The sequence below is a fragment of the Bombus pyrosoma genome, linkage group LG2, assembly GCF_014825855.1.
Source record: "Bombus pyrosoma isolate SC7728 linkage group LG2, ASM1482585v1, whole genome shotgun sequence".
NCBI classification, from domain to species: domain Eukaryota; kingdom Metazoa; phylum Arthropoda; class Insecta; order Hymenoptera; family Apidae; genus Bombus; species Bombus pyrosoma.
This window is the reverse complement of record NC_057771.1, coordinates 3,311,561-3,337,977: the sequence shown is the minus strand read 5'-3', so window position 1 is coordinate 3,337,977 and position 26,417 is coordinate 3,311,561. Positions and strand designations below refer to the sequence as shown.

Genomic DNA, 26,417 nt, shown 5'->3' with positions numbered 1-26,417 from the left:
ACACACACACACACACACACACACACACACACACACACACACACACACACACACACACACACACACACACACACACACACACACACACACACCTATGTACCTACTTATGCAAAGTAGTCCTTTACGTTATGTGATATAGTTTTTATTTGCGTAATACTAAAAAAAAGTATTCGTATTAACGTTTAATTTATTACAGTTGCAAATGATCATTCTCAATATACTACATCAAAATGCTTTGTGAGGTCGCGAATATAATGCTGTGATTATTTAAAGAAGAAATCGATCGAATCTCAGTCGCTCACAAATTTAAAATGGTCGTTCTATCTCGATTTCATACTATAATCAACATTGTTCTCTGCGAACTTTTTCAGTGATAGTTTTTGGTAAGCGCGACATGTGAAACTTTTTTATAAAATCATTTTCTTCCCACGGCAAGCGTAGGTAAGATAAAAATGAATGTATAAAAAATATTTAAATCGTGTAACGCAAATTATGCTTATCACATTTCGATCAGCTGTTTTTACTGATTCACTGAAGAAGTTATTGGAAATAACATCTGAATTGTATGCACTCACGGTATGATAGTCAGTCAATTGCAAGATACTTTATCACATTACAATATAGTATGATAGGATGTTGTAAACAGCGATTGATAGTTTGTGTACGACTCTTTTAAGATAAATTGGATAACGAATGTATAAATACAAATAAAATTTGAAGAAAGATATTTAAAAGTTGTGTTAAAAATTTTAGATAGCTTCCTAATTTAAATTTTTCCTACTTAATCCCTTTTTTTCTTCCCTTTAAAAAAGAAACTTTTTACTTTTATATATGTTTATTTAATATTAAACAGGATAGTGCTAAAGTAATTTTAAACACAAGACATTTTTGTTTAACGAATTATTTTAACTTGATGACGAAACTTCACGTTAATCGGACGTGCGAATCGTAGTTTGCTAACGCGAAAAGAACGCGCGAAGATGTAAGGAGGAAGCGCACAGACGCGAGTCTTCAAAGCGTGCCGGTGCCCACGCGCGAAAATCCATCCGGAAACACCACTTTATGTCCTCTTCGCGATGGTTCAGAAATTAACTTTCCTCGCGTTCATACTGGCGTATTGCCTACGAAAAGTTTTTAATGATTTCGCAGACAATTACAAGTAAAATTACTTTGGAAGATTTTCGTTTGCTACCTCTACAGGGTTCACTTTTCAAATAAGTTTAAAAGAACAAATACCAAGGTTCGCGTTTACATTAAGTAATTAATTACTAAAAATGTTACAAAAGATTAATTTTATATAAAAAAACTGAGATAAAGTTATATCGGTTGTAGGCGAAGAGGCACAGATGTTTCGTCGCGTTCTACGCAACATCTACAACGTGTCATGTTATCTTGTTGTATATCGAGGAGCAGAAAATTCTTGTTTCATATGTGTTTATTCTCAACTGTCCTGAAATAACAATAGCTTCTAACTGTTTCTACTAACAGGTATAACTTATCTGAAAGTTTATTTGATATGTGGTGATTTGAAATTAGGTGATTCGGAGATTTTTGCGAAACACATGTTACAAGGTTCATCCTTGAAGATAAGATTTATATATGTTTGAAGAATTGTTTAGTTTGAAACTTTTCCCTAACGTCGGAGCATGTTCTGCGATACTTGTGATTTTGGTCAAGGATTTAGTGGTAACAAATAAATAAGTGAATAGTTTGTCAGATGATCGAACAAGACTTCCGTTCGAGTTCACAAACATTCGCAGCAAAGTGGCCACTCCAGAACGAAGGTTCTCGTTTTCGTCCTTTAACACCATAAGATAGTCTACTTACCCTTGTTTCTTCTATTTATCTCTCCCTTCAAAGGTTTCTGCAGTAGGAAATCTTAGACGAAAAATATTTCAACACGATGTTAAAAAGCTCTATAAATCTAGTCGTCTGAAGAAATAAGCTTAATCATTTCAATATTAAAATTATTTCTTACTTGTTAATATAATAATTAAGTAATCAATGTATTTGTGAATCAAAGAAATTTAGATTTAAATTCAATTCAAATCAAATTCAATATAAATTTAAATTTTAAAAACTAACGCAAGCATAATTTCATATTAATGTCTATTTAATTGGGTGTATGAACATCGTAAAACACGCTCCATGAGGATATCATTTATATTTTTATATTTTATATATTTTTTGTAAATTATGAAAGAGAAACGTGCGGTATCGGCGGGACGTGAATTACGATTTTACTTTTTCGCTTGTAATTCAAGCTGTTTCAGAAAGTAACCACCGTCTTATTATGGGGCGCATAACTGTCGCGTGCGACGGACAGGAAGTGAGCCGTAAAACCTATTTGTCGGCTTCTCCATACACATTTTCCCGTGCTTAGCCGTACCTCTTTCCTCCGTTCAAAGCTTCTAGCACTTAAATGCTCTCCAGATTACAGGTTTCCGTAGATTTACGTGAAATATTTATGAAAATATTTATAAAAAACAGCGATGAATTATAAGAAGCTAATTGATCGAAATAGAGGCCTATGAGAATTTATTACAATTTGTATACTTGAATTTTATAAAAGAATATAAAAATGCTTTATTATTATTTTAACGTCATATTTATATTTTCTATCTGGATGAACATGTGTTTCTTGCTTTTATTTATCAACTTTCTTTTTAGGAATATAAATTCCTTTTAGGATAGTGACGATTGAGCCTAATTAGGTGTTTAGAATTAAAAGGAAAACGATGAATAGAGCGTTAAGTCTACCTAATCGTCGAAGAGAAAACGGTTGAATACCGAAAGGACGTAAAATTCTCAGAGACCCCCTGCTGACGAAACTTGAAACTGATCTGCTAGCAGGCGTGAAACTTTATTACTGAAAAGAGATTACAGTATTTCTCATGGTGATAGTAATACTATCGTTTACTTAATTCTCCAGATGGTGAGCACCAGTTAAGATCGATATACATATAATTAAATTATGAAGTACATCCTAATAGATTAAATATTTAAATATTTTATATTTAAGAAATATCAAGTATCGTATAAATATACGAGCACTGTTTTGTGGAAGGAAAATGTTAAATAAATTTCGCGTTTATCTTTTAACGAAGAAAACTTGTAGCATCTGTTGGTTTGCAAGAAAACATTTCGTTGTTAGATAAACTGTAGTTCCCAGCAGAACGAACTTCTGTCCCTTTTCGAAAACAGCTGCGTCTCTTTACCGAAGTATGCTCTGGCTTTCTTTATTAAGAATTTTTCCCCTATTTTAAATATTATATACAGTTAAAGTTTCGAGTACCCTTTTGGAAATTTCCTGCAGAAATTTCCCTGAAACTTCAAAGCACTCATTTAAAAGTTCTTCTCAAATTCAAATAAAAAAAGAAATTAATAAGAGGAGAAATAATAAAATATCGAATGACATCATTCACTGACCTTCCAGTTTAGAGGACCAGAATTTAATCCTGTTACATGCAATTACCAAGTATAATCAATTACATAATACGAGTTAGACTTTTGATTTCATTGAAAAAGGAGTAAGAGAGTAAAGACAAAGAAAATATGTTGATTTATATCCACCGATAGTAAGCGTTCCCAGGAGTCTGACAAGTTGGAGTTCGAACTCGGTGATACTCGAAGCGGTTACGATGACACGATCGAGAGACATTACAATACTGCCATAAAATAGGAGGACTACAGGTAGCCGGAGCTGTCAGGTGAAAGCGCGCGCGCTTTGTTGTGGGTATCGCTTACAGTTAATCCACAATCCGGAACCCACTACAATGGTGCGATGACCGGCGTCGTAGGCGGTGAGGGGACGCTTTCTATGCTGTAAAGAAAAAAAGCAAAGCGACGACAGAGGCAAGAGCGGTGGTGGAGGGCAAAAAGGGCACATAAGGGAGCGAGAAAAGCGTAGATTTGTATCTCGCGGCTCTCCGTTCGTTCCGTTCCTCTTTGACCGCCGACGCACCGCGGACGGATTCTTGATTTTATCTTCTCACTACGTCTCGTCGCCGAGACTCGAGAACAAACTATTAACGGCCGTCTGCTCGCCCGGATTCCGTAATTTATGGTGACGATTCCTCCATTCTCTTGTACCTAACAACTCGGGCGTGCATCGTTCCTTAATGCGATCGTGTGCTAACACAGCGATTCACTCGAAAGTTTCAAATGCGCCGATCGACCGCGTAAATCCGACGCGCAATCTCACGCGGCCTCGCGCATGCCGTATGATTTTTTTCTCTCGGGAATCTTAAATACTTCCTGAACAGAATTGATTGATTACATTTATTTTTTTTTTTATCGTAAAATGAGAAAATCTTTCTTCGATGATGGTGCGACTTGAGTAATAAGGAAGGAAATTTTTGTGTTATTCTTTCATTACTTATTGTACAGTTAATACGCCAATATATCTATGTAGATTAATCGAGTCATACAACAGATGCCAAACTGATCTACATTGGATATAAACATTTAGAATGATTAAACACTAATTATATCCTGCTACTAAAATTATGAAATTTTATTGTATAACTATACTATAGTATAACTTAATAGATAAAAAAGGATCGGATCTACATTTTAAAAAGGACAATCTATTTCAAGTAGTTCAATCAAACAGTGAAAAAGATTCATATGGAAACATTTACACGAGAGAAATTTTAATTTAAGTGAATTTAGATACTTTTTTGTTTTATGGTTCTAAACCCTCACTTCGAAAATCAATTTTTGTACAATTCTTTATATTAAATCTCATTTTGTGTACGTTATATCTGATGTTCATTTCGATTCACTAATCTAACACACGATTGTATTGTGGTTGTATATGTATAGATATGTTTCGCAGCTACTTGTAGCCAAGTTGGAATTGCATCGACCAATGGGATCAGCGTGGGCGCGGCACTCCTGTGGTGGGAAAAGAGCACCGACCAATGGCAGAGGGAACCGTCGAATGCAGTGATGGATTGCTGCAACGGAGTCGTGTGCAATTCCGAAACGCATCTTCAGTCGTCGCTAAGCTTCAATGCGGAGGACTTGGCTCGAATAGATATTTGTACGAGTTGTTGTGTTTTGGTGACATCGTGCGGTTAAATGATATACGTTCATCGATTGAAAAATGAATTCGATGATAACTATGCCAATGGAATTGCAGCTACAACTGATACAACATCAACAGATGCTCTTCCGCCAACAGCAGCTAGCTCTTCGACGACATAGACCAGGTTAGCGAAAATATTTTTATTTTCATAATTTTACGTTGCGACAAATGCAGGTTGATATAGGTATTTTTAACTGTATGAATTGTGTCAATTTTGCTTCGATATTAGAAATTTCGTATTAAAATTTGACATTTGATGTTGATCGAATCTTTATTATGTTGTAATTATGTATGTATTTCTTTGAGACTGATTAAACTTTTATCACTGTATTTTTTAAGAATATAATCTTCAGTACCGTTCGATACTGCGAATTGTAAAAAGAGTATCATCTCACAATCCTATTTGTATTGTAATGTTTGTATATCTTGTTTGATCTTTTTCTAACTTTTATGAGTTGTATATAAAGCCAACAAATTCTGGTTATCATTATTGACCGATTATTTCTGATATTTTCGTTAATCATTCCCCGAAAAGTCTCTCCATTTATGTTATCGTCGAAATCTTATTTTAATGTCGATGTTGTAACCAGAGTAAATAAAAAAGGTATTCATTCCACACATTAATGTCTACGGACATTCTCATAACAATACTAACGACTAAAAATTAATTCCGACGTCAAAAGTGATCCTCACCGTAAATTCAAAAAATTCTTTCTCTTGCCCCCATCCAATCTTGAGACCGACCTCCTATGTCAATCTCTCCAATTCATCCAATTAAAGTCGCGCGGAATGCAGTCGCGAACCGCTTAAACATCTCGATCTCCATCGTTCACCTTCGTATATAATCACGAATTCTTCAATTTCGTTGTTTCTCACGTGTCGAGAAACGGAGACGAATACCTTGTGCGAAGAGGGTGTATATAATACGTGTCAAGTCATCCGCGAAGGCGACATAGATCCGCGGGAGTTCCTCTAGGGGCCAAGATGAAAGACGCCGACTTTCGGTCGAGCGGACAATCGTTATCTGTGCTATACAACGGCTCGGTACCGATGTCCTCTCGGTAGGAAGAGAAAGAAGATGAGCCGATGCCCGCAATTATCCTGGCCGGGTCTAATGCCTCGACCGCAGAACCGCGAGACAAGTGCAGGGTGAATCGCTCATGCGGCCAAGCGACGACGCTTCTATAGATTCACTTGGAAAAGGTGTTCTTCCTGGCATTCGAGTTACCTCATCCGCGCAATTTCTTGTCCCTCTCTCGCTGGTCCAGTATCTAGGTGGACAAGACTGCAAGGATAATGATTTTGTTGAAGATTCTACTGTTTTCCCTTTTTTTTTGTTCCTTTCCGCCCCTTCTTTTTGCGTGGACGGTTCGTTTCGCGTTTTTCACTACGAAAATATCGTCTTTCTTTTTGGTCTGTCCGTAATGACGTTGTTTTGGTTATTTGTTTTTTTTTGTCTCTCACGAGAGTCATGGTCCCGTAGATTCATGGGAATTCTGGTTGAGAAAGCCGACGAACCCCGAAGGACCCGATTCTTGCCGATTTACAGTAGAGATAGTCTGAGTTTGTTGTTAATTCTATTTTTAATCGACGATGTCTGAATTATGAAGATACTCATAGATATACGTTATGAAATATGTACCGAGAGTTTAATATGATTTATTTAAGAAATGAGGGTTGAGAAAATGGAAAGAGAAATCAAGATCTGAGAAGATTGATAAATCCAGACTGAATTCAATAAATTAATAAAAGCTTTATTTGGATGTCTTTCAGAGGATATACCAAATCCAAACATGTGGACGTTGCCGTGTTTAGGTGGAGGACCTCCTCTGCCTTCGGAAGTGAAGATTGAATTGCAAAATCGGCAATTGTGGCAGCAATTCCACGCCGAGACCACAGAAATGGTGATTACGAAGGGGGGTCGGTGAGTGTACAGACTATGATTTTCAATAATTATACGTTTAATGATTTAATATTAGCGTACCAAATATTCGTATAAATATGGTAAAAATTAATAATTATTCGAAAGTGGAAATGAGGATATAACAACATTTTTTTCTTTTCTTGACATATATTACCGAGACTTTTTACCTTGGATTCCATTGGGGTTGAAATGGCCCGTTAGGCGCCATGTGACCACACCCTCCGTCGCTGTCGAAACCTTTACCGTCTCCACTTGAAAAAATGTGACCTATCCTCCGATTGTTTCCATGGTCATCACAGTTTCCACTTACTAATAAACATTTTCTTGTTGGTTTTTACTTCATTTCATAAGCCATATGCTGTTTAGGGACTTAAAAATGCTTTTATTTCAACTTTCCGTCTATGATTCACGTTTGATTTTTCTTTTGTCTACTTTATCGAGAGATAAAAGGACTATCATACACTAATAAAAAAACATTCAGTATTCTTATATGGATAAAAACTTGTCTAAAATAAAAAATCTAGACTTCTATACTTTGAGATTTCATCAGATTCAATCTTGATAAGATCTCAAAGTTTTCACGATGAGTCAAATTGTTCGAATGCAGTTCTCGTACTATACGCATAGTATCGGTTAAAATAGGGAAGTGGACGCTTTTAAGGAGGAGCGCTTTTAAGCGACGACAGGCCGATTAGTTTCACGGAAGGTAGTCAAGAAAGGTCGTAAAAGTAAGGTCGTGACGACGTGTTCATGTTTATCAATGACACCGATCTCCGAATCGTTCTACGAAGGTAGATTTTGCGAGAAAAGTCGTATAAACCGGACGGATGTAGGACGAATCACACTTCCGGCCGTTCTATGGCGGAAATGATCGAGCTACCAGTCACTCCTTTTCAGATACTCAGGCGTATCTATGATAAGATTACTGGGAATATTGCGTTGTCTCTCGCGCTAGATATTTCGCTGATGTCAGCCAGATGGCTTCGTTTCGTGAACGCGGAAATGAAAGGGGAGGGAAACGCCAACGTGATGTGAATGCGACAAGATTCTTCAAATATTTCGTAACATCCGGTCATCTGGAATACCTATATGTTACGAAATGCAAATAAGCTTTTCTCGGCTTGTGTATGCGCACGAAATTCATTTTAAAGTTTTAGCGAATAACTTTGACATCGAAGATTATTTAGAGAAATTTTTTTTATTAAAATTCGGTAACCAATTTTTCCGTCTATCCTATTGCTACTTTGTATGGACCAACTATTAATCCTTTAGAAGTGTAACGGATTGAAATTTCCAATTTTGAAACAACATTTATGAATATGAATTCTTATCCGAATTTTAATTTGAACTATTTGAGTTCTACAATAAGAAGAAGTAGTGATCTCTTATACATCAACATTCGTTCCTCGATAGGCTTAAATAAATGAAGCTTTATTGTACATCCTCCATGACGAATAAAAATATCTTACCCTAATCGAAGTAGGGATGTTGTTTAAAAATTCGTATCTTCGATTCTGTCTTCTATCGCAAAATGTAGTATTCCATGGATAAATAAGATAAAAGAAATGACTGGTCACAAGACGATCCGTGGGCGGTCGGGATTTTACAATAGTTACAAAGGTGTTTGTCCGTCCTCATATCCGTGCCTTCCGGTCCCCAGCTACGATTCTTGCTTAGCGAGAACACCACGTGCCAACCACGTGCACTCCGTTACAGGCCTCGTATGCACCAATCAGTATTCCATGACACGATCGACTCGTTTGTTCTCCTCGTTCCCTTCTAGCGGTCTCCGATTCGTTTTGTTCTCCACGATCGGTTATCCTCCTCTTCTTCTTGCGTCAAAACCGGTGAATAGGTTCACGAAGAAAACGTGCGTTCCAGAAGTAATCCCGAAGTTCGGCTCGTTTTCTCTACTTCTTCCTATTCTTCTCTTTTTCCCTTGCAACAAGGGTCTGCTCTTCTAAAGCGGAGATAATTAATTTCACGTTTTGCCGTGATTCGCCTGTTACTGATCCGCTACGATCATCTTTATGGGCTTACGAGTTTATGCTAAAGAAACGTCTTATGTATGATCTTGAGGAAAAGTATATTGGATTTTTTGGAAAATTCGTGCCAATTTCTAAGTAGGACATCCCGAATGTTTACTTTTTTGTGAATTAAAGAATAGGAGTTCAGTAGAGATTTGTTTGTCCCACTGAACGTTGTAGCGAATACTATCCTTCGAATATTTTATGTATTTAAATCTATGAAATTTAAAAATGTATATAAAATAACCAAAGCATGCTTATAATACAATATTAAGTGAACGAAAGAAATTTCTGCTAATATTTTTAAAGTCCTCTTCATATTTTTATTAAAGTTGCGCGATTTAAAGAAACTGAATCGATAACGTAGGTGAAGGTATATTTATAATTCGAGCTACCGTTCGGGTATAAAGTCTAACGAAGTTCAAATTGTACCACGTGACTTTCGATTCATCTAATCTACGAGATGAAAGAAAAGCGGGGCGCGTGCTACTGTTCTGCACTCGTTGTTGTATCGCGCTATTAACAGCATTATCTGGTTGTTTGATAATGTCGAGAGGCTTTTTAAAAGGACCAGACGTTTGAATCATTGGCGCACGGGTCTTCCAGCAGACGTCGCGACGGTGTAATCCTCCACTTATAAGGGCGCCACTTTTAGTGGATTCAACGACACTGAGCATGGCGTCGATCTTGAGAATATATCATTTCAACTTGGAATCAATCGATGAATAATTGTTTAATAATAATAAATTTGGTGATAGAAAATTGGAAATACCAATGAGATGATTCATTGGGATTCCCTTATTATAATCATGCATTGTCTTTATAGTCTTGTATTGCTCGCTATCTTTATTCTCTGACTTAGACTCATAAGGAGGATACGTCTTTATACAATTTTTCTTTTAAGTCTTCAAATATGTCACAAATGTAAAGGATCAAGTAGTAATTTCGAAAATAGGTACAAGTTGAATTTCCCACTGCTAATTGCGTCCATTAGTTCAGATACGTATCTCTCGTAGCTTTAACTTTGAAGTACTGAACAGTGAAATACCATTGTAATCGAAGGTTGAAATGAACCTTTCACAAGTTTAACATACTTTTGTTCACCTGCGTAATATTGATTGCTAAAGGTAGTTAAAAAATTGTTAAATTTCTTTGATAATTTTGTAGAGAAAATGGAAGAGAAATAATAAAATCGTATTCATAACATAAAATCATACAATTATAAACTTCGGTAGAAGTGAATAAAAGAAATGTGCGAACAAAGGAACGGCTCAAAAACTGCAATTAGGTATGCAAACGGCCCGAATCACCGCAGATTGAGTTTCGGTGGTTTACTCACGGGATTATCCGCGAGTTTGAAATGTTTACACGAGGGAGAAAACTTGCAGTTGGGATCGAAAGATAGTGGTCGTGATGTTTTAAAAAGTCGCAGGAAGTAACAGCAGTTTGAATCGTTGGTTCGGCGACGCCCACTCGTCGCCGGCACGTTAATGACCGAGAATATTCTGTCCCTTCGTTCTCCTGTGGTTTACTTATGTTACCTGTATGCAAAAAGCTTACTTGACTTATCGTAAACAACGTTGAAAAGTTAAACTCCATGCCTCCCAAAGCACTTATGTTGCTGATGAAACAACTTCACGGCTACTATTTAGTTCGAAGTCTTGGTCTTTTATTTGGAGTTCATTTAGGGGATGTCCGAAATGTGAGTGAATCTTAATGTGCTTTCTGAGTGACAATGTCACGATGTGGGTTATTTAGGTTGATAATAAGTTGGATTTATACACCTATTTACATTTAATTAATAATCCTTCGTCATTCTAATTGTTAATAGTCTTTTTAATGAACGATAATTTTTTGAGAAATCCAAATTCGTTAGATAAAATTATTAAAGCGAATCCTTTGTGGTTTCGTTACAGGCGAATGTTCCCGTCGATTCAGTTGACAATTACGGGATTAGAGCCTCGTGCTCGTTATTGCGTTCTTCTCGAAGTGGAGCCGGCGTCCGATCGTCGGCATAAGTACGTCGGCAGCGGTGGCGGATTGGAGAAATCTTGTGGGAATGCAAGAGGATGGACGTCGGCTGGTCCAGCCGAACCTCAACCACGAATCGATCGAAGAATTTACTTACATCCGGATAGTCCGGCAACCGGTACGCACTGGATGCAGCATTCGCTTAAGTTCGACAAACTAAAGCTGACTAACAACGCTGTTGATCCAAGGAATAATGTGAGTACCATTTTTATCTATTAATTATAACAATTTATTATAATTAAACGAAACTTTAAATAGTATCTACATATTTGTGAGAAATGAATATGAATCCTTTCATTATGTAATTGATTTCAAAAATATTTGTTGTCTAGAAGTCAGAGAAATTAATTATTGGATGTGTTGATTCTTATTTCTCCGACTCTTTGCTTTTTGATTAAAAAGAATGTCTTTTGAGAAAAGGCTTGACGGAAGTCCGGGAAAGGAAACAGAATGGTAGTGGCATTCCATTTATCTAGATGTCCCGTGTTTGGACAGGCCAGTGTGTCCTTAAATGCTTCTTCTTTTTCTTTCTTTCCCCGTCTCTGGTTTCGACTTTTGCCTACGGCATGCCTCGTTGCTCGAACCGCATGCGGGAGGTCGCCACACACGGATCCACCCTCTTAGCTACTCGTTTCACTTCCGATTAGGGCCCACTGGAAAAAAGGCAACCTCCAGTTAAAGAATTCCGAGCGATACTTAGTTTACTGTCAATTAGCTCCTAACTTTTTGTCCACGGATCGTTCTTTCGATATTTATTTCTCTTTAACAACACGCGACAATATTTCTGTTATCCTTTATATATATTTATAAAGAACAAAAGAAGAAATATATTAATATTATTCTATCATATATCTTTCCTCAGTTATCTTTTTCATTGCGATATTTTATTGCTAATACTTGCACTTCAAATATTACAAATTTATCGACTTCTCTTTTTATTCTCACTTCGTTTACTCTGTCAAATCTTTCTATCGATAAAAAATATTAACATTCCACAGACCTACATCCAGTTAAATGTACATGGTCCACCTTTTTCTTCTTCGATCTGAGTCAAATCATATCCCTTTCCTAATGCATTAGGTCAGCTAAATAACAGGGGTCTCTGTTAACCAGGTAAGGTGATCAAACTAGGTTCCTGACTAGGTTCCGCACGGAAGCCAGGATCGAGATTAGAATCTCGAAGGGAAAAGGGAAGACGCTGCGTGCACCTACCTTTTAGAGATTTAAGCTACTCAAAACGGTGCCGAGTACGTCGGTTTCGGTCGTTGTCCATGAAGAACGAAGATTAACACGCTCCACGACACCCTGTAATCGATATACCTCCCTTTCTCTCGGCTAGTGGGTTTTTTTATGCCTCAACAGAACGAATCTTGGCAGCTGGCACATCCATGGCGCCCCTTGTCATTTCTTTCAATTTTTCACCAATATTCCGGAAATTATTTCTGCGGATCTGCGTCGCTTTCAGTACCTGAGGAGCGATTATTAAAACGAAGAGGTTTCTCTTGCACGCGGACTTTCTTTGACGAACGGCCAGTTTTTCAAGATTCCGTCATGAATTCATTAACATTTTTGTGTCGTTTCGCTTTTTGGATTTGATACTCTGATTGTATACAGCATGGAGGTTTTTTTGTAAAAATTTAAGAAATATGTGTTATATTGTTTAATGTTATAATGTTAACAGATGGAGATATTTTACTTTGTTAAAATTATTTTAAACTTTGCTTCATTGCAAAGAATTTTGTATTGGAAGAGGGTGAATAGGTTAAATTCAGTGATCGGTGTAGCTTGGAAATTAAGAAACGAAGGAGCTATGATAATAGAATTAGGGGGATACAATGAAGTAACGCTAGAGTAATTGAAGTGCTATTATGCAGCTTTGTGGTTCATGCAGGATTTTGGATAGGTCGAGTGCGTGTAATTCCGAGAAGGTTGAAGGGCCAGTCTGGTTTTCAAGAATCGCGTCTGTCCCCACCGTCGTCGGCATCCTTAGCAAGGCGCCAACTTATCTCGACGAAGCGGCGCCCTTTTAGCCGATTCTTCAAACTAATTACGAATTTAATAAAATTCTCTCCGCTGTAAACTGGTCAAATGAAGGGAATCCCTTTTTCTTTACGACAAGAAAAAGCGGGAATCTCCACTAGCGTTTGCGTTGTTCTTGCTATACAATAATCGCAGAATGTATCGAGTGTATCGAATAAACGATGTGTCATTTATTTTGAATTAATAAACAATACAATATCATTTCTATGTTGCTAGATTTTTAAACAATTGAAACACAATTTGTTGAGTAAGTATATTCTTGTTTTCAGGTTGTCCTGACATCCATGCACAAGTATATTCCGCGGATATGGATAATTCGTTCCGATGACGCAACTAGATTGAGCGATCTATACTCTCATCCAGCATCAGCGTTTAAGTTCAATGAAACACAGTTCATCGCTGTAACCGCCTATCAAGTAAAATATTCACATAAACTTATAATTCCAATGCACAGTAATTTCAATAATTTTACATAAAATCGTATATCAATCTAATGTAATTTTTCTAGAAATCTTTTTGTACCTTTCTGTTTTTAGAACGAGAACATTACAAAACTAAAGATCAACAACAATCCCTTCGCAAAGGGATTTCGAGACTGTGGTCAATCACGTTGCAAGAGGAAATTCCAGTCGGAGGCAGAAAGATTGAACCGCCTGGATGACGACGATGAGAATATGTCTTTAGAATCAGAGTCAAATAAACCATCGAATCATCCGGATATCGCCAATCAGAGACCAAAAACAGCCTCCAGTGAGACAGGAAGTTTAGATGACAGCGGTGTTAGTAGCTGCGGAGGAATAAGTCCACCTCTTCTCCCAACTATTCATCGAAATTCACCACTTAGAAATGTTGATCGCGATATACAGCCAAGATTGCACAGACCATGGGTCGATTCTTCCCCGCAATACTCGTCTTCTATGGTAACCACGTCGTCCTCGTGTTCGTCGCCTAGACTCAACGATTTAAATTTTCCCGCGTATTATCTTCGACTGTTTTACCCATCTTTGGCGGTGCATTCAGACTTTGCGAAATTGCCCTATCAATCGATGGAGCAATTTCCGAAATATCATTAGGAAAGAAATTACTGATTTGTTCGCTGCGTAGAATAATTTTTCGGTTGCGTGAAACAAGATGACAGAGGATTATCCATTCGAAACATGGACGATGAACCAAAGACTTTGTTAAATGTAGAAAGAAAACTCCAATATAGAGAGGGAAATTCCAAGTTGTGTAATTTCATTAGGTATAATATCGGATCGAAATTTGGAATTCCATGAAGATATAGAAAAGATCTACGTTTCTCATAGATGTATAGATTGCTAAAAAAATTATAATGTCTTTCTGAGATGTAAATAGTAAGGTATACTTAAATTTCCATTTATTTGTATATTCTCGTTAAATTGTTGATAAAGGACCAAAGATATTTTAAATAAATTTTTGACGTTAAAGATTTCCTTGTGTTTGTGATACATCGATTAAATGAATTTTTTTTTATAAAGAATAAACAAACAAGGAAGTCTTTACGATACAAAATTAAATGAATTTTTTTGAACATCAATATAATTCAAGATCTCTTCGAATAAGGTTAAGTGGTAGAAGTAGGTGCCTAACATCGTGAACATCACGCTATTACAAATAAGTACAATTTAGTGCCTTATAAAATACAATTGCTATAAGATATAAAAGATATACATGGTTCCTTAATATGCTCCAAATGCGAAGAGCAAATGAAGTTTGCTAGTATTACAAATGCTATATTTATATATGTAATTGTTAATTAATCAAATCCGTGTATATTATGTAATTTTATCTATAAATTTTGTACACTGCGAGCGTTGAAATACCAAAATATTTTTGTCAATAATGTAGTTACTTAAGATACATAGTTTAAGGTTGATCAATGATTTTTTTTACTGTGCATTCAACTAATAGTTGTAATAAATTGCCATTTACACAAGATGTTACATTCCGTTATTATTCATTCTTTATCCTACTTTTATTTTCCTAACTCTTAAAAGTTATTACGATCTCAAATAGAATACTTTGACCAACAATAATATAATAACCAACTACGGCCAACTATTTTGTAAGTGAAAATTACTTTAATAAATATTCTATCGCATTTGATTAAATTTCTATTTCAAATACATTATAGCTCTTTCGTGCACTTCCGCGGAAAAAAGAAGAAAACACGTATTTACAATTCATAGAATTAAATTGAACATTTCGTGTAAAACAAGATGGCCTTGTAAAAGACAATATTCTTTGATGTGACCAGACGCGAAAGTTTCTGGATAGAAAGACATCTTGATGGCCGTTTAGGCAAATCTCGGGGAAACCGCTATTCTCAAGAGGAAGTATCTGTAGAGACACGAGTTCTTATTGTCGAGAATCGTGTCGCGCCTACGTGTCGCCTTTCCAAGGATCCCGGCATCTTCTGGTATCGATGTCTCCCGAAACACTTTTGTATCAGCAAGTCGCCGGTTTGTCGGCTACTCGACAATGTCTGGATTTGTCGAGCTTCCGTACCACGATACGTCTCCTCTCAATGCGCCCTTTTTTTCATTCTTTCGAGTTTCCCAGCGAAATTGCTTGTGCATTGCATAAAGACTCCAACAGGCTCTTGTGCATTGGTCGAATCGTGAGAATGTCGAACATTTAGCCATTGCGATGACGGAATGAAGACCAAAAGTCGGAGTTTAGAAGCACAAAGACAGCAGATTTCTTAAGTTTTCTAGCGATATAGTATGTTACGTAGTTTCAAGTAGGTATGTTTTCTTATGGCAACTGATTTGTGGAAGAATAGGGAAATGTTTGATCCTGTTTTTTTATTTACTTCTTATATACGTATGTTATATTACATATTATACAATATCGTTCAGTGTGAATTATTCTAACATTGATTTCCTATGAAGAAACATTATATACGTGTGCTGATTTAGTTGTACTTTGTTATAATATCGCTATATTATTGCTTTTCTTATATTATATCCATTTGATTTAAACATTATACTTTTTCTCTTCTTCCATTTGATCTGATCAATGAAATCTTCAATTTCACACTTCAGTTTTTTAATTGAAGATCTCAGGCGAAATATGTAAATGACAAAATCTTGAATAAATATTCTTTCCACCTGGCCCCTTAGTTTAACTAAATCTATATTCGAAATTCCAACACAAATATCCGAATTTTTAAAATAATGATTTAAAGCCAAGTAGTAAGAAAATGAAGATATCTTAATCTTCGATTAACGAAATATTTGTTTCCTAATTAGATTTACAGATATCTTTAAGAAACTACCACATCTCTTCCACTATTGTACTTTAAGTATTAAATAAAATGGAACGTAACTTTTCGCTGTGAAACGACTGATCGTTGCTCGAACGTGCAAATCATCGGAACAAGCGATTGCACACCGGCGCTCCGCGAGGACAGATCGAAAAAAAGACGGTTGTCCGTTCGCTGGACATTGTCATGAATACATTTATAGAGGTTCAGTGGAGCGGTTAACGGGATTGATAGGTCGGTAGATCACGGACGCAAGATTTTTCCGGACGGTACGTACTGCGTTTGAATACGCAATCACATTCCAGAATCGGACTACACGCGTCGCGATACCGTACGAAGATCTACTTGTCCTCAAACACCTGTATGCTTCATCGATTAAATAATGTGGTATCTGTACGATTTAGACACCATTTACACTTGTCCTGCGATATGAATTAATTTAAGGCAATCGACATGTTTTTACACCATATACTTGCATATGTGGTTCAACCACTTTCCATTTCTTTAAAAATACTACATACAAGGTTTGTCGTGTGGAATGTTGTTTCTTGTAACCGAACTCGATGTTTATAATGCAATTCCCTACCTTTTCGTTTAGTTTGTTGAATAAAAACAGATTAAAAAATTTTATGCGAAGCTTTTTTTTAACCTACTGATCGGATTATTTCTTAACCAGAATTTTCTATGATCATGGAATTCAAAGTTAATAAAGACGGATCAATCCTAAGTAGATCGGTTCTAGTTTTTGCAATATAATAATTAGTTTTGATATAATCTATTTTTAGGGGAGGTAAAATGACATGTAAAAAGGTAATAGATCTCTAAGTAAAGAAATTACTGTGTCTACGAAACTGAGGATTTGACTGATGAATTATATCGTCTAACAGGTTAATAGCTTCGTACTATCTAAAAAATACTGGTATGCTTATCAACTTCTGTACAAATAAGAAAATATTAGACAATAATTCTACTTCTTTAATGATCATCAATACTACCATTAATTCTTTGCTTAATATAAAATTCCGTTTCATTTTACGTTACTTATTTCGCGTTTTACGTACAGTCTTGTATGTTCTATCCTTCCTATGTGTTCCTTCCAACGATTTTCTTGTCACTAAAACGTGACAGGTTTGTCCTCGGGTATACAGCATCTCTCGTCGCCACGTCCGTTACTATATTTAGGACAATAGGGTGGATATTTGTTGGTGAAGCAAAAAGAGCCCCTAGTGCCGACCGGTGTATGCTGGCCCATGGCCACATATTCACCGGCTCTGAGAGCGATTCTTGGTCCGGAAGGGCATCGTCTTGAACATGGCTCAGCCATCGACTCCTGGCCGACGTTGTCGATACTCTGCGCCATGTAACAGACGACCCAGACGTGGCTACATAGTTGATAATTCGGCTTGTTCTCGCAGTACGGCTGCACTTTGCCACCGTTCACGCAGAAATCCACGTGTCCCATGCGACCACCCTCTCCATAATATCCCGCATTCGTGTGAATCACTTGGACAAAATCTGCGTCTCCACTATCCAGACGATTTACATATCCAGGACGCAGAAGAGGTCTCGCTGGGTCCAGACCGATTATTCGGTGCATCCTGAACAACAGAAAGTTCGCCATGATCCCACAAATGTGCGCGCCTAACGAGTGTCCCACGCAGGTTGTTCTTGAGATAGGTAAACCTAAGTTTCGTAATGTGGTCAAAGTGCCGGCGAGGCAACGTGCTACAGGACGAAGGTTCGATACAGCCGCTGGGTAACAAGGTGGTGTACACAAAGCACCCCAGTCAACCAGGAACACGTTGTAGCTTCCGTTTCGAAGGTAGGCGTCGCGAAGGACGGATATGGGGAGGGTGTCGTCACCGCCTGAAAAAAGAAACAAAGAATTTTAAAAATTTTATTTTTTCTCATAGGTTTTGAATAGTTTTCCTAGATAACTGATATCAGGTTACAGATAAGACAACGAGTAGAATTTAATTAACATATTTTTCTATTGTAGGAGTTAAGAGATGATTTCAGTAGCACCTATGTATTACTTTATTCTTGTATCAAATTATAATAAGAAGCAGATTCTAATCAGGACGAGAAAATATTCTTCTATGTAAAATTTAAGAAAAGCTATCAAAAACGTTCATAATAACTTTATTCTAATACCAAAATACATGAAGCGATCCAATCAGAAATATTCTTTTATCCTTTTCAAGCTGTAAAAGAAGCTTCTTCGAGTTTCCATGATAATCTCATTTTGATATTTAATTATTAATATTTAGATACATGTAAAGTTGCACCAAACAACAGATAGATTCCAATTCAGTCACTTCAACGAATGTCACTACAACTTTTCTCGTTCCGTAGTTTAACACGTCAAATGAAATGAATTTGAGCAAACATAAAATATTTATGCACCTGCGTATCCGTGTATCAAAAGAACGTTCTCTTTGGTCGGATCATAATCCTGTCGCAGCCAGTCGGATTCTCTAGAGTCGAGTTCTCGTCTTGGTCGATGGAACGTATAAAGGAAAACACGAACATCAGGGTCGGGACAAGAATCTCTATCGTTTCCCCGTCTCCAGATGCAATTTTCTCGATTGTACTGTGCCGCGAGACCATTTTGCAGCGCTTCTTGGATAGGACCGCGTGGTTCTTTCCTCATAATTGAAAGAGCTTCGACCGAGAGCACGGCGAATAGGATAAACGACGATTTTAACGTTGGCACGAGCATCTCGCGATAGTAGCGTTTGCCGTGACCGCGGCGATAGGAGAACTGATCGTATGTACGGTAATTCTTCGAGTGCCGCCTTGTCCTTCGTCGAACTCCCACCTTTTTCACCTATCGATCCTCGTTAGACAATTAGGGGATCCAAGAATAGATGGGAGGGGAGGACAAGTGAGTTTCACGTCTGCGTCATCGATTCTGTAATCGATGATACCTGTGGTATGAGAAACGATAAATAGTTAACGATGTCGGTGTTTCTTATGTGTTTTGGTGGCATCACTTTCGATACAAAGCTATGTCGTAAAGTTGTGACGAGTATGATAATTTTTGGTGAACCGGATAGAAATTGAGTGGCAAACACGAAACGATAAACGAATGAAGGAACCTGTTTTTCGCGCGTGGCTTACAAGGGAACATGTGTTTGGGGATTACTATGATCAGGATCTTATCTAAACGAATTGAAGCTATTTATGATCTTTGAATTCCCTTTCATTTGTCTCCATTTTTATTTTTCGAATAGTTGACTACTTTTAAATTATTTAAATATTACTTAAATAGGGATGATCATATTTTTTTTACAATTCGATTTTTTAGCAATTTTATAATAACAAAAAATTGGCGAAACTTAAATATAATAGGAGATTAAGAAACAGCGTGATTTAATTTGGATTGAGCATATGCTTCACCTTTCGTTCTTTAAAACAGTAAAGTTATCGAGAATCAGGGAAGATGCCTACGTATGTATGTATTTCATGGAAAGTTTACCAGGATGCCTTTAGAAACGTTATATTGTTATATCATATTACGTTATATCATATTACGTTATATTATATTACGTTATATTAAATGTTGAGATCAACTGATAGAGGAACGAGTAGATGAATTTGTAATAGAAACATATATTGAAATAAGTATAGGTATAAGTACAAGTATAGTATATGCTAATTCATATCCTCACTCTTTCACTGTTAATATAAAATACAATATGATAGCGAGGACGTTCATAGATTTATAGCAAAGGCATTACCAGAAAAGTTAACCTTAGTGTGTAACTCTAGCTGAAGGCTACAAGAAACAGCAATAATAATCTACATGTAGCCTTTTTGTTTCTAGACATTGTAATCCAAAATAATATTTATATTCAGGAGCACAATAATATGGACCTCTGCTTGTTTTTAGCCTTTTGCTTCACTAAATTCTATATCCTTCGTAACAGCGGAGTCCAGGTCAAGGGAATACTAAAGAAAAGGTGTAAAGTATATTTTGAAGTAATCAACCTCAACAATAAACAACAGTATAGAATATTACGTAATATTGTATTACGTTATATTCTCTTAAGTTACATTATAATACGAATATTATATTACACTATATACTCTATCACATAATAGTATAGTATATTATATTACATAACGTTACCTAATATCATGTTATATTCTATTACTTTATGTTATATTGCGTTATACTATATCACATAACATTGTATTACAATGTATTGTATTACATTATATTGTATTACGTTATATTGTATCACGTTATGTTATACTACAATATGTGGGGACATCCGCCACGGAACTTTCCGTCGGCTTCGCGATACAAAGCGTTATGCCGTCAAAGCGCAACATCGGCGTGCCCAATGTACCATCCATATCCCTACGCTTCTTTCGCCGAATTCTCGGAAGAACACATACGCGGCAACCGCCGTCGTACATCTAATAAACGTTATTGTTGAAAATCAAGAGCATTTCTTGTGGGCACTTTCACCGACGGTCACCTCAAATGTACTATATACAACGTTATATGATATCACATTATATTGCATTACGTTGTATTACATTACGTGATATTTTCTTACACTTTATTGTATTACGTTATATTATATTACGTTACATACTATAATGTTATGTTGTATTGTATTATATTACATTACATTATATAGTATTACGTTATATAGTGCTACGTAATGTAGTATTACGTTATGTTATAATATGTTATATTGTATTACGTTATATTTTATTACGCTATAGTATATCAAAACACGTTATATTATATTACACAATAATGGAATACGTTATGTAGTATCACTCTATATAGTATTACTTTATAACGTATTACGATATATAGTATAACGTTATATATAGTATTACGTTATAACGTTTTAACATATTACGCTATATAGTATTGTCACGACCCGCGACTCGCACGATCCGTAGCGTGAAAGTAAAATTGATAATTTCTTTCAAATCAAGGTAATTTAAAACGTTTATTTGAAACCGTGTTTACAGTATTTGAAGCGAAAGGCATTTAAAACCGTTAAAAGCTATATCTTGCGAAAAATTATCTAACTATGTCTTTATATTTACTTAATTATGTTTTTATAACGATATTAAGACAATTTAATTTGTAAACAAAGTCGGCAGTTGAACAAACGTTGGGTATCTTCCCAAACATTTTCAAAAGAAAGACCCAGACGTTTTTTCATCTTCGACAGATATAAATATAGCAACTCAGAGAAGTCAGAGAGAATATTTACGGTTCGTTAATCGAGAGGGAATATTTACCGTTCGTCTATCGAGTAATAATAATTATTATCATTGGTCTATCGAGTATATTAATTAATTATCGTTTGTCAACCGAATAATTACCATTTTCTATCGGAGAGTTACGAGGCTGTCCGCTTCTTCTGCGAGCAAGTTATGCTCGTAAAGGAGCGAGCAGAGAGGGAAAGAGTGGAAAACTCTAACCCTTGTAAGGTAACGCGGCGGCGAGGAATGGCGGTCAGGCGGTCCACAGCCACTTCATCACCGAACTAGAAAGGGGGATGGCGATAGGGGCAGTGGCCCCCTCTAGCGCCAAACTTAAGAGTTAGGAGGTTTTAGAGCAGGCATTAACAAGAAGACGCGGGACGGGGGGGGGGCGTAACGGAAAGATAATTCGATCGAGGTCCCCGGAGCACTCCTCTCACACGCGTATGAAGGCCACCGTGGAGTTTTAGTCGGTAAGAGTCCTACACTACACTGCTGTCGCCGAATATTAGCAGCAGCAGCGGAGTGATTATGAAGATTTCACCACGTATAAAAAAAAAAATCAAGGAGTTAGTTATCATTTTGTCTATCGAAGAATTTTATAACCGTCAGTCTGTCAGTCAGTTGTCAATATCGAAATCGAGTAAGACCTGAATAAATCATTACATATTGTAAATTTACTTCCCAACAACTTTAATCCTTTCCCGTGCCAGGATTCCCGCACATAGAAGGTTAGCCGAAAGTGGAGATTATTACCAGTTGCATTAAACGACAGTTAACGCTACCTTCTTGTCGGCGACTAAACAGAACGAAACAGTATAACGTTATAACGTATAACATTATAACGTATTACGCTATATTGTATAACGTTATAACATATTACGTTATAGCGTATTACGTTATATAGTATAATGTTATAACGTATAGCGTTATAACGTATTACGTTATATAGTATAACGTTATATAGTATAACAATATAGTATTACGTTATATTATTATTATTTATTTTAGTCCGTGCCTTTCGGCTTTGGACGAACTTTCGGATTACATTTCTTACATTTATTGTATTGCACTCCTTGGCATATTCATATCTCTAGTCGCTAAAACTAATGACTACAAACTATTGCAACTTATGATTACACATTATTGTCCTTCGGGCTTTTGCCTCCTTGCTGTGCTACCACCTTGTCCTTCCTCCCCCTCCTGCATTGCCCTTGCCAGTCTCTTCTCTATTATTGCTTTTAATTCTGTTAGTCCTTCTTCATCCCCATTCAGTGTTTTTTCCATGTCTTTTGGTCTCCCAGTTATTTCACATTCTTCTATAACATGTCTCAGGTCCTCTTATTCCTTTCAACATAATCTGCACCGTTTTTCTCCCTCCTCTATTTAGTGTTCCATCGTTTTGGCCTCGTTTCAACACCTGAATCTGGCTATAATTTTCCTGTCCTTCCACTTCATTCTCCCTTCAAAGTACTTTGGCATCTCATCGTATTACGTTTTATAGTATAACGTAACATTATCCCTTATAACGTTATAGTATATAACGTAATGCAATACACCGTTATACTATATGGCGTAATACGTTATAACGTTATACAACATAACGTTATACGTTCTGACGTAATACACTATAACGTTGTACGTTATAACCTAATACACTATAACATTAACAGTATAACGAACTTATATAGTATACTTATATACGTTATATAGTATACTATTATAACGTATTACAACATGGCGTATCACGTTACATAGTATAATGTTACAACGTATAACGTTACAACGTATTACGTTATATGTGTCGGAGATGGGGGGACACTGAAGACTCCCGTTTGGGACTATGGGAAAATCCCGTAATATTGTAATCTAGATTCTACTATAGCCGTAATTAAACAATTGTCATTCATTGTATTTGTTCAAGACTTGTGATAGTGGGATTGGGTTCGAGGTGACACAACTGGACGCCGAACGTAGCCGCAGTCACGGGATGAACACTTTTCGTCGGAGATGTCAATGTAATAGGACACACGTTGTATTAACAATCAAACTCCAAGCAGAGATTGCCTAGCAACAGCGATTGGAACCTTCTCGAAGCTTCGGACCAGTATATAACAAACGAACGCAATCGAAAAGGAAGGAAAAATTCCATCAGTCTATTATTCGTGCGATCGCCTTGAAGAGTTACACATCGAGAAGTATATACAGAGCGTCCCATTAAACGTGTTTGCGTGTTAAAGTATTTTACGTTTAATAAAGAGTTATTCTGTTGACCGTGGATTCGTTATCGAAACTAGAATCATTGTCACTAGCGTCTCGAGTATCTAATTACCACGGTTACTTGACGATATCTGCAACAATCGTGTTTCCATTAGTCAATATCTTCAATATTGCAAAACGACAAAGTCTAACCATAACGAAAATTCGTTTCACGCCCGTTTAACCCCAACCGTAATCCTAATGCCAATCCGACATATAGAATAACGTTATAACGTATCACCTTATATAGTATAACGTTCCATACTCTAACATTATAACGTATTACGTTATATAGTATAACGGAATACAATATTATGTTATAACGTATTACTTTATATAGTATTCCGGTAAACATTGTTACATTAAACACATTACGTTATACAGTATAACGTTCTATAGAATTAAGATACATAGCATAACGTTATAACGTACTACGTTATATAGTACTACGGTATAATGTATTACGTTATATAGTATTACGCTATATAGTGTAACGATTATAGAACGTTATATGGTATTACGTTATATAGTATACCGTCATAACGTATAACGCTATGTAGCATTACGTTATAACGTATAACGTTATGTAGCATTACTATATAACGTATAACGTTATATAGTGTCACGTTATAACGTATAACGTTATGCAGTATTACGTTATACCGTGTATCGTTATGTAGTATTACGTTATAACGTATAACGCTATGTAGCATTACGGTATAACGTATAACGTTATGTAGCATTATGATATAACGTATAACGTTATATAGCATTACGTTATAACGTATAACGTTATACAGTATTACGTTATAACGTATAACGTTATATAGTGTTACGTTATAGCGTATACGGTTACGTAGTATTACGTTATAACGTATAACGATATGTAGCATCACGGTATAACGTATAACGTTATATAGCATGACCTTATAACGTATAACGTTAAATACTGTTACGTTATAACGTATAACTTTATGTAGTATAACATTATAACGTATAACGTTATATAGCATTACGTTATAACGTATAACGTTATTTAGTATTAAGTTATAACGTATAACGTTATGTAGTATTACGCTATGACGTATAACGTTATGTAGTATTACGTTATAACGTATAACGTTATGTAGTATTACGTTATAACGTATAACGTTATGTAGCATTACGATATAACGTATAACGTTATGTAGTATTAAGATATAACGTATAACGTTATATAGCATTACGTTATAACATATAACGTTATGTAGCATTACGGTAAAACGTACAACGTTATGTAGAATTATGACATGACTTACAACGTTATAAAGCATTACGTTATAACGTATAACGTTATATAGTATTACGTTATACCGTATAACGTTATGTAGCTTTATGATATAAAGTACAAAGTTATATAGTACTACGGTATAACGTATAACGTTATATAGTATTACGTAATAACGTATAACGTTAATAAGTACTAAGTTATAACGTATAACGTTACGTAGTATTACGTTATAACGCATAACGTTACGTAGTATTACGTTATAACGCATAACGTTACGTAGTATTACGTTATAACACATAACGTTATGTAGCATTACGATATAACGTATAACGTTATGTAGTATTAAGTTATAACGTATAACGTTATGTAGTATTACGCTATGACGTATAACGTTATTGTGTATTAAGTTATAACGTATAACGTTATATAGCATTACGTTATAACGTATAACGTTATGTAATATTACGTTATAACGTATAACGTTACGTAGTATTACGTACTAACGTATAACGTTATGTAGCATTTCGGTATAACGTATAACGTTATATAGTATTACGTAATAACGTATAACGTTATTTAGTATTAAGTTATAATGTATAACGTTATGTAGTATTACGCTATGACGTATAACGTTATGTAGTATTACGTTATAACGTATAACGTTATGTAGTATTACGTTATAACGTATAAGGTTAAGTAGTATTACGTTTTAACGTATAACGTTATGTAGCATTTCGCTGTAACTTATAACGTTATATAGTATTACGTAATAACGTATAACGTTATGTAGTATTACGTTATAACGTATAACGTTATGTAGTATTACGTTATAACGTATAACGTTATGTAGCACTATGATATAACGTATAACGTTATATAGTATTACGTTGTAACGTATAACGTTATGTAGTATTATGTTATAACGTATAACGTTCCGTAGTATTACGTTATAACGCATAACGTTACGTAGTATTACGTTATAACGTATAACGTTATGAAGTGTTACGTTAAAACGTACAACGCTATGTAGTATTACGCTTTGACATATAACGTTAGGTAGTATTACGTTATTACGTATAACGTTATGTAGTATTACCTTATAACGTAAAACGTTACGTAGTATTACGTTATAACGTATAACGTTATGTAGCATTACGATATAACGTATAACGTTATGTAGTATTAAGTTATAACGTATAACGTTATGTAGTACTACGCTATGACGTATAACGTTATGTAGTATT

General features: G+C 35.9%; 2 protein-coding genes across 3 annotated transcripts; one reads left to right on the top strand and one right to left on the bottom strand.

The window, feature by feature from the left end:
- Positions 1-4,722: 4,722 nt before the first annotated feature.
- Positions 4,723-15,067, top strand: LOC122577796 (T-box protein 2-like). Of its 2 annotated transcripts, XM_043749379.1 has the most exons (6): positions 4,723-5,047; positions 5,147-5,216; positions 6,866-7,016; positions 10,960-11,269; positions 13,384-13,530; positions 13,651-15,067. In XM_043749379.1, exons 2-6 carry the CDS (start codon positions 5,171-5,173, stop codon positions 14,185-14,187), a joined length of 1,191 nt encoding a protein of 396 aa, XP_043605314.1. In that variant the 5' UTR covers positions 4,723-5,047; positions 5,147-5,170; the 3' UTR covers positions 14,188-15,067. The 2 variants fall into 2 exon arrangements, with proteins under 2 accessions (XP_043605314.1, XP_043605313.1); XM_043749378.1 differs by having other exon boundaries at positions 4,724-5,216.
- Positions 15,068-15,933: 866 nt separating this feature from the next.
- LOC122577795 (phospholipase A1) lies at positions 15,934-19,150 on the bottom strand. The gene is made up of 2 exons (XM_043749376.1): positions 18,810-19,150; positions 15,934-18,269 (listed from the first exon to the last, which is right to left on the bottom strand). Exons 1-2 carry the CDS (start codon positions 19,123-19,125, stop codon positions 17,518-17,520), a joined length of 1,068 nt encoding a protein of 355 aa, XP_043605311.1. The 5' UTR covers positions 19,126-19,150; the 3' UTR covers positions 15,934-17,517.
- Positions 19,151-26,417: the final 7,267 nt, after the last annotated feature.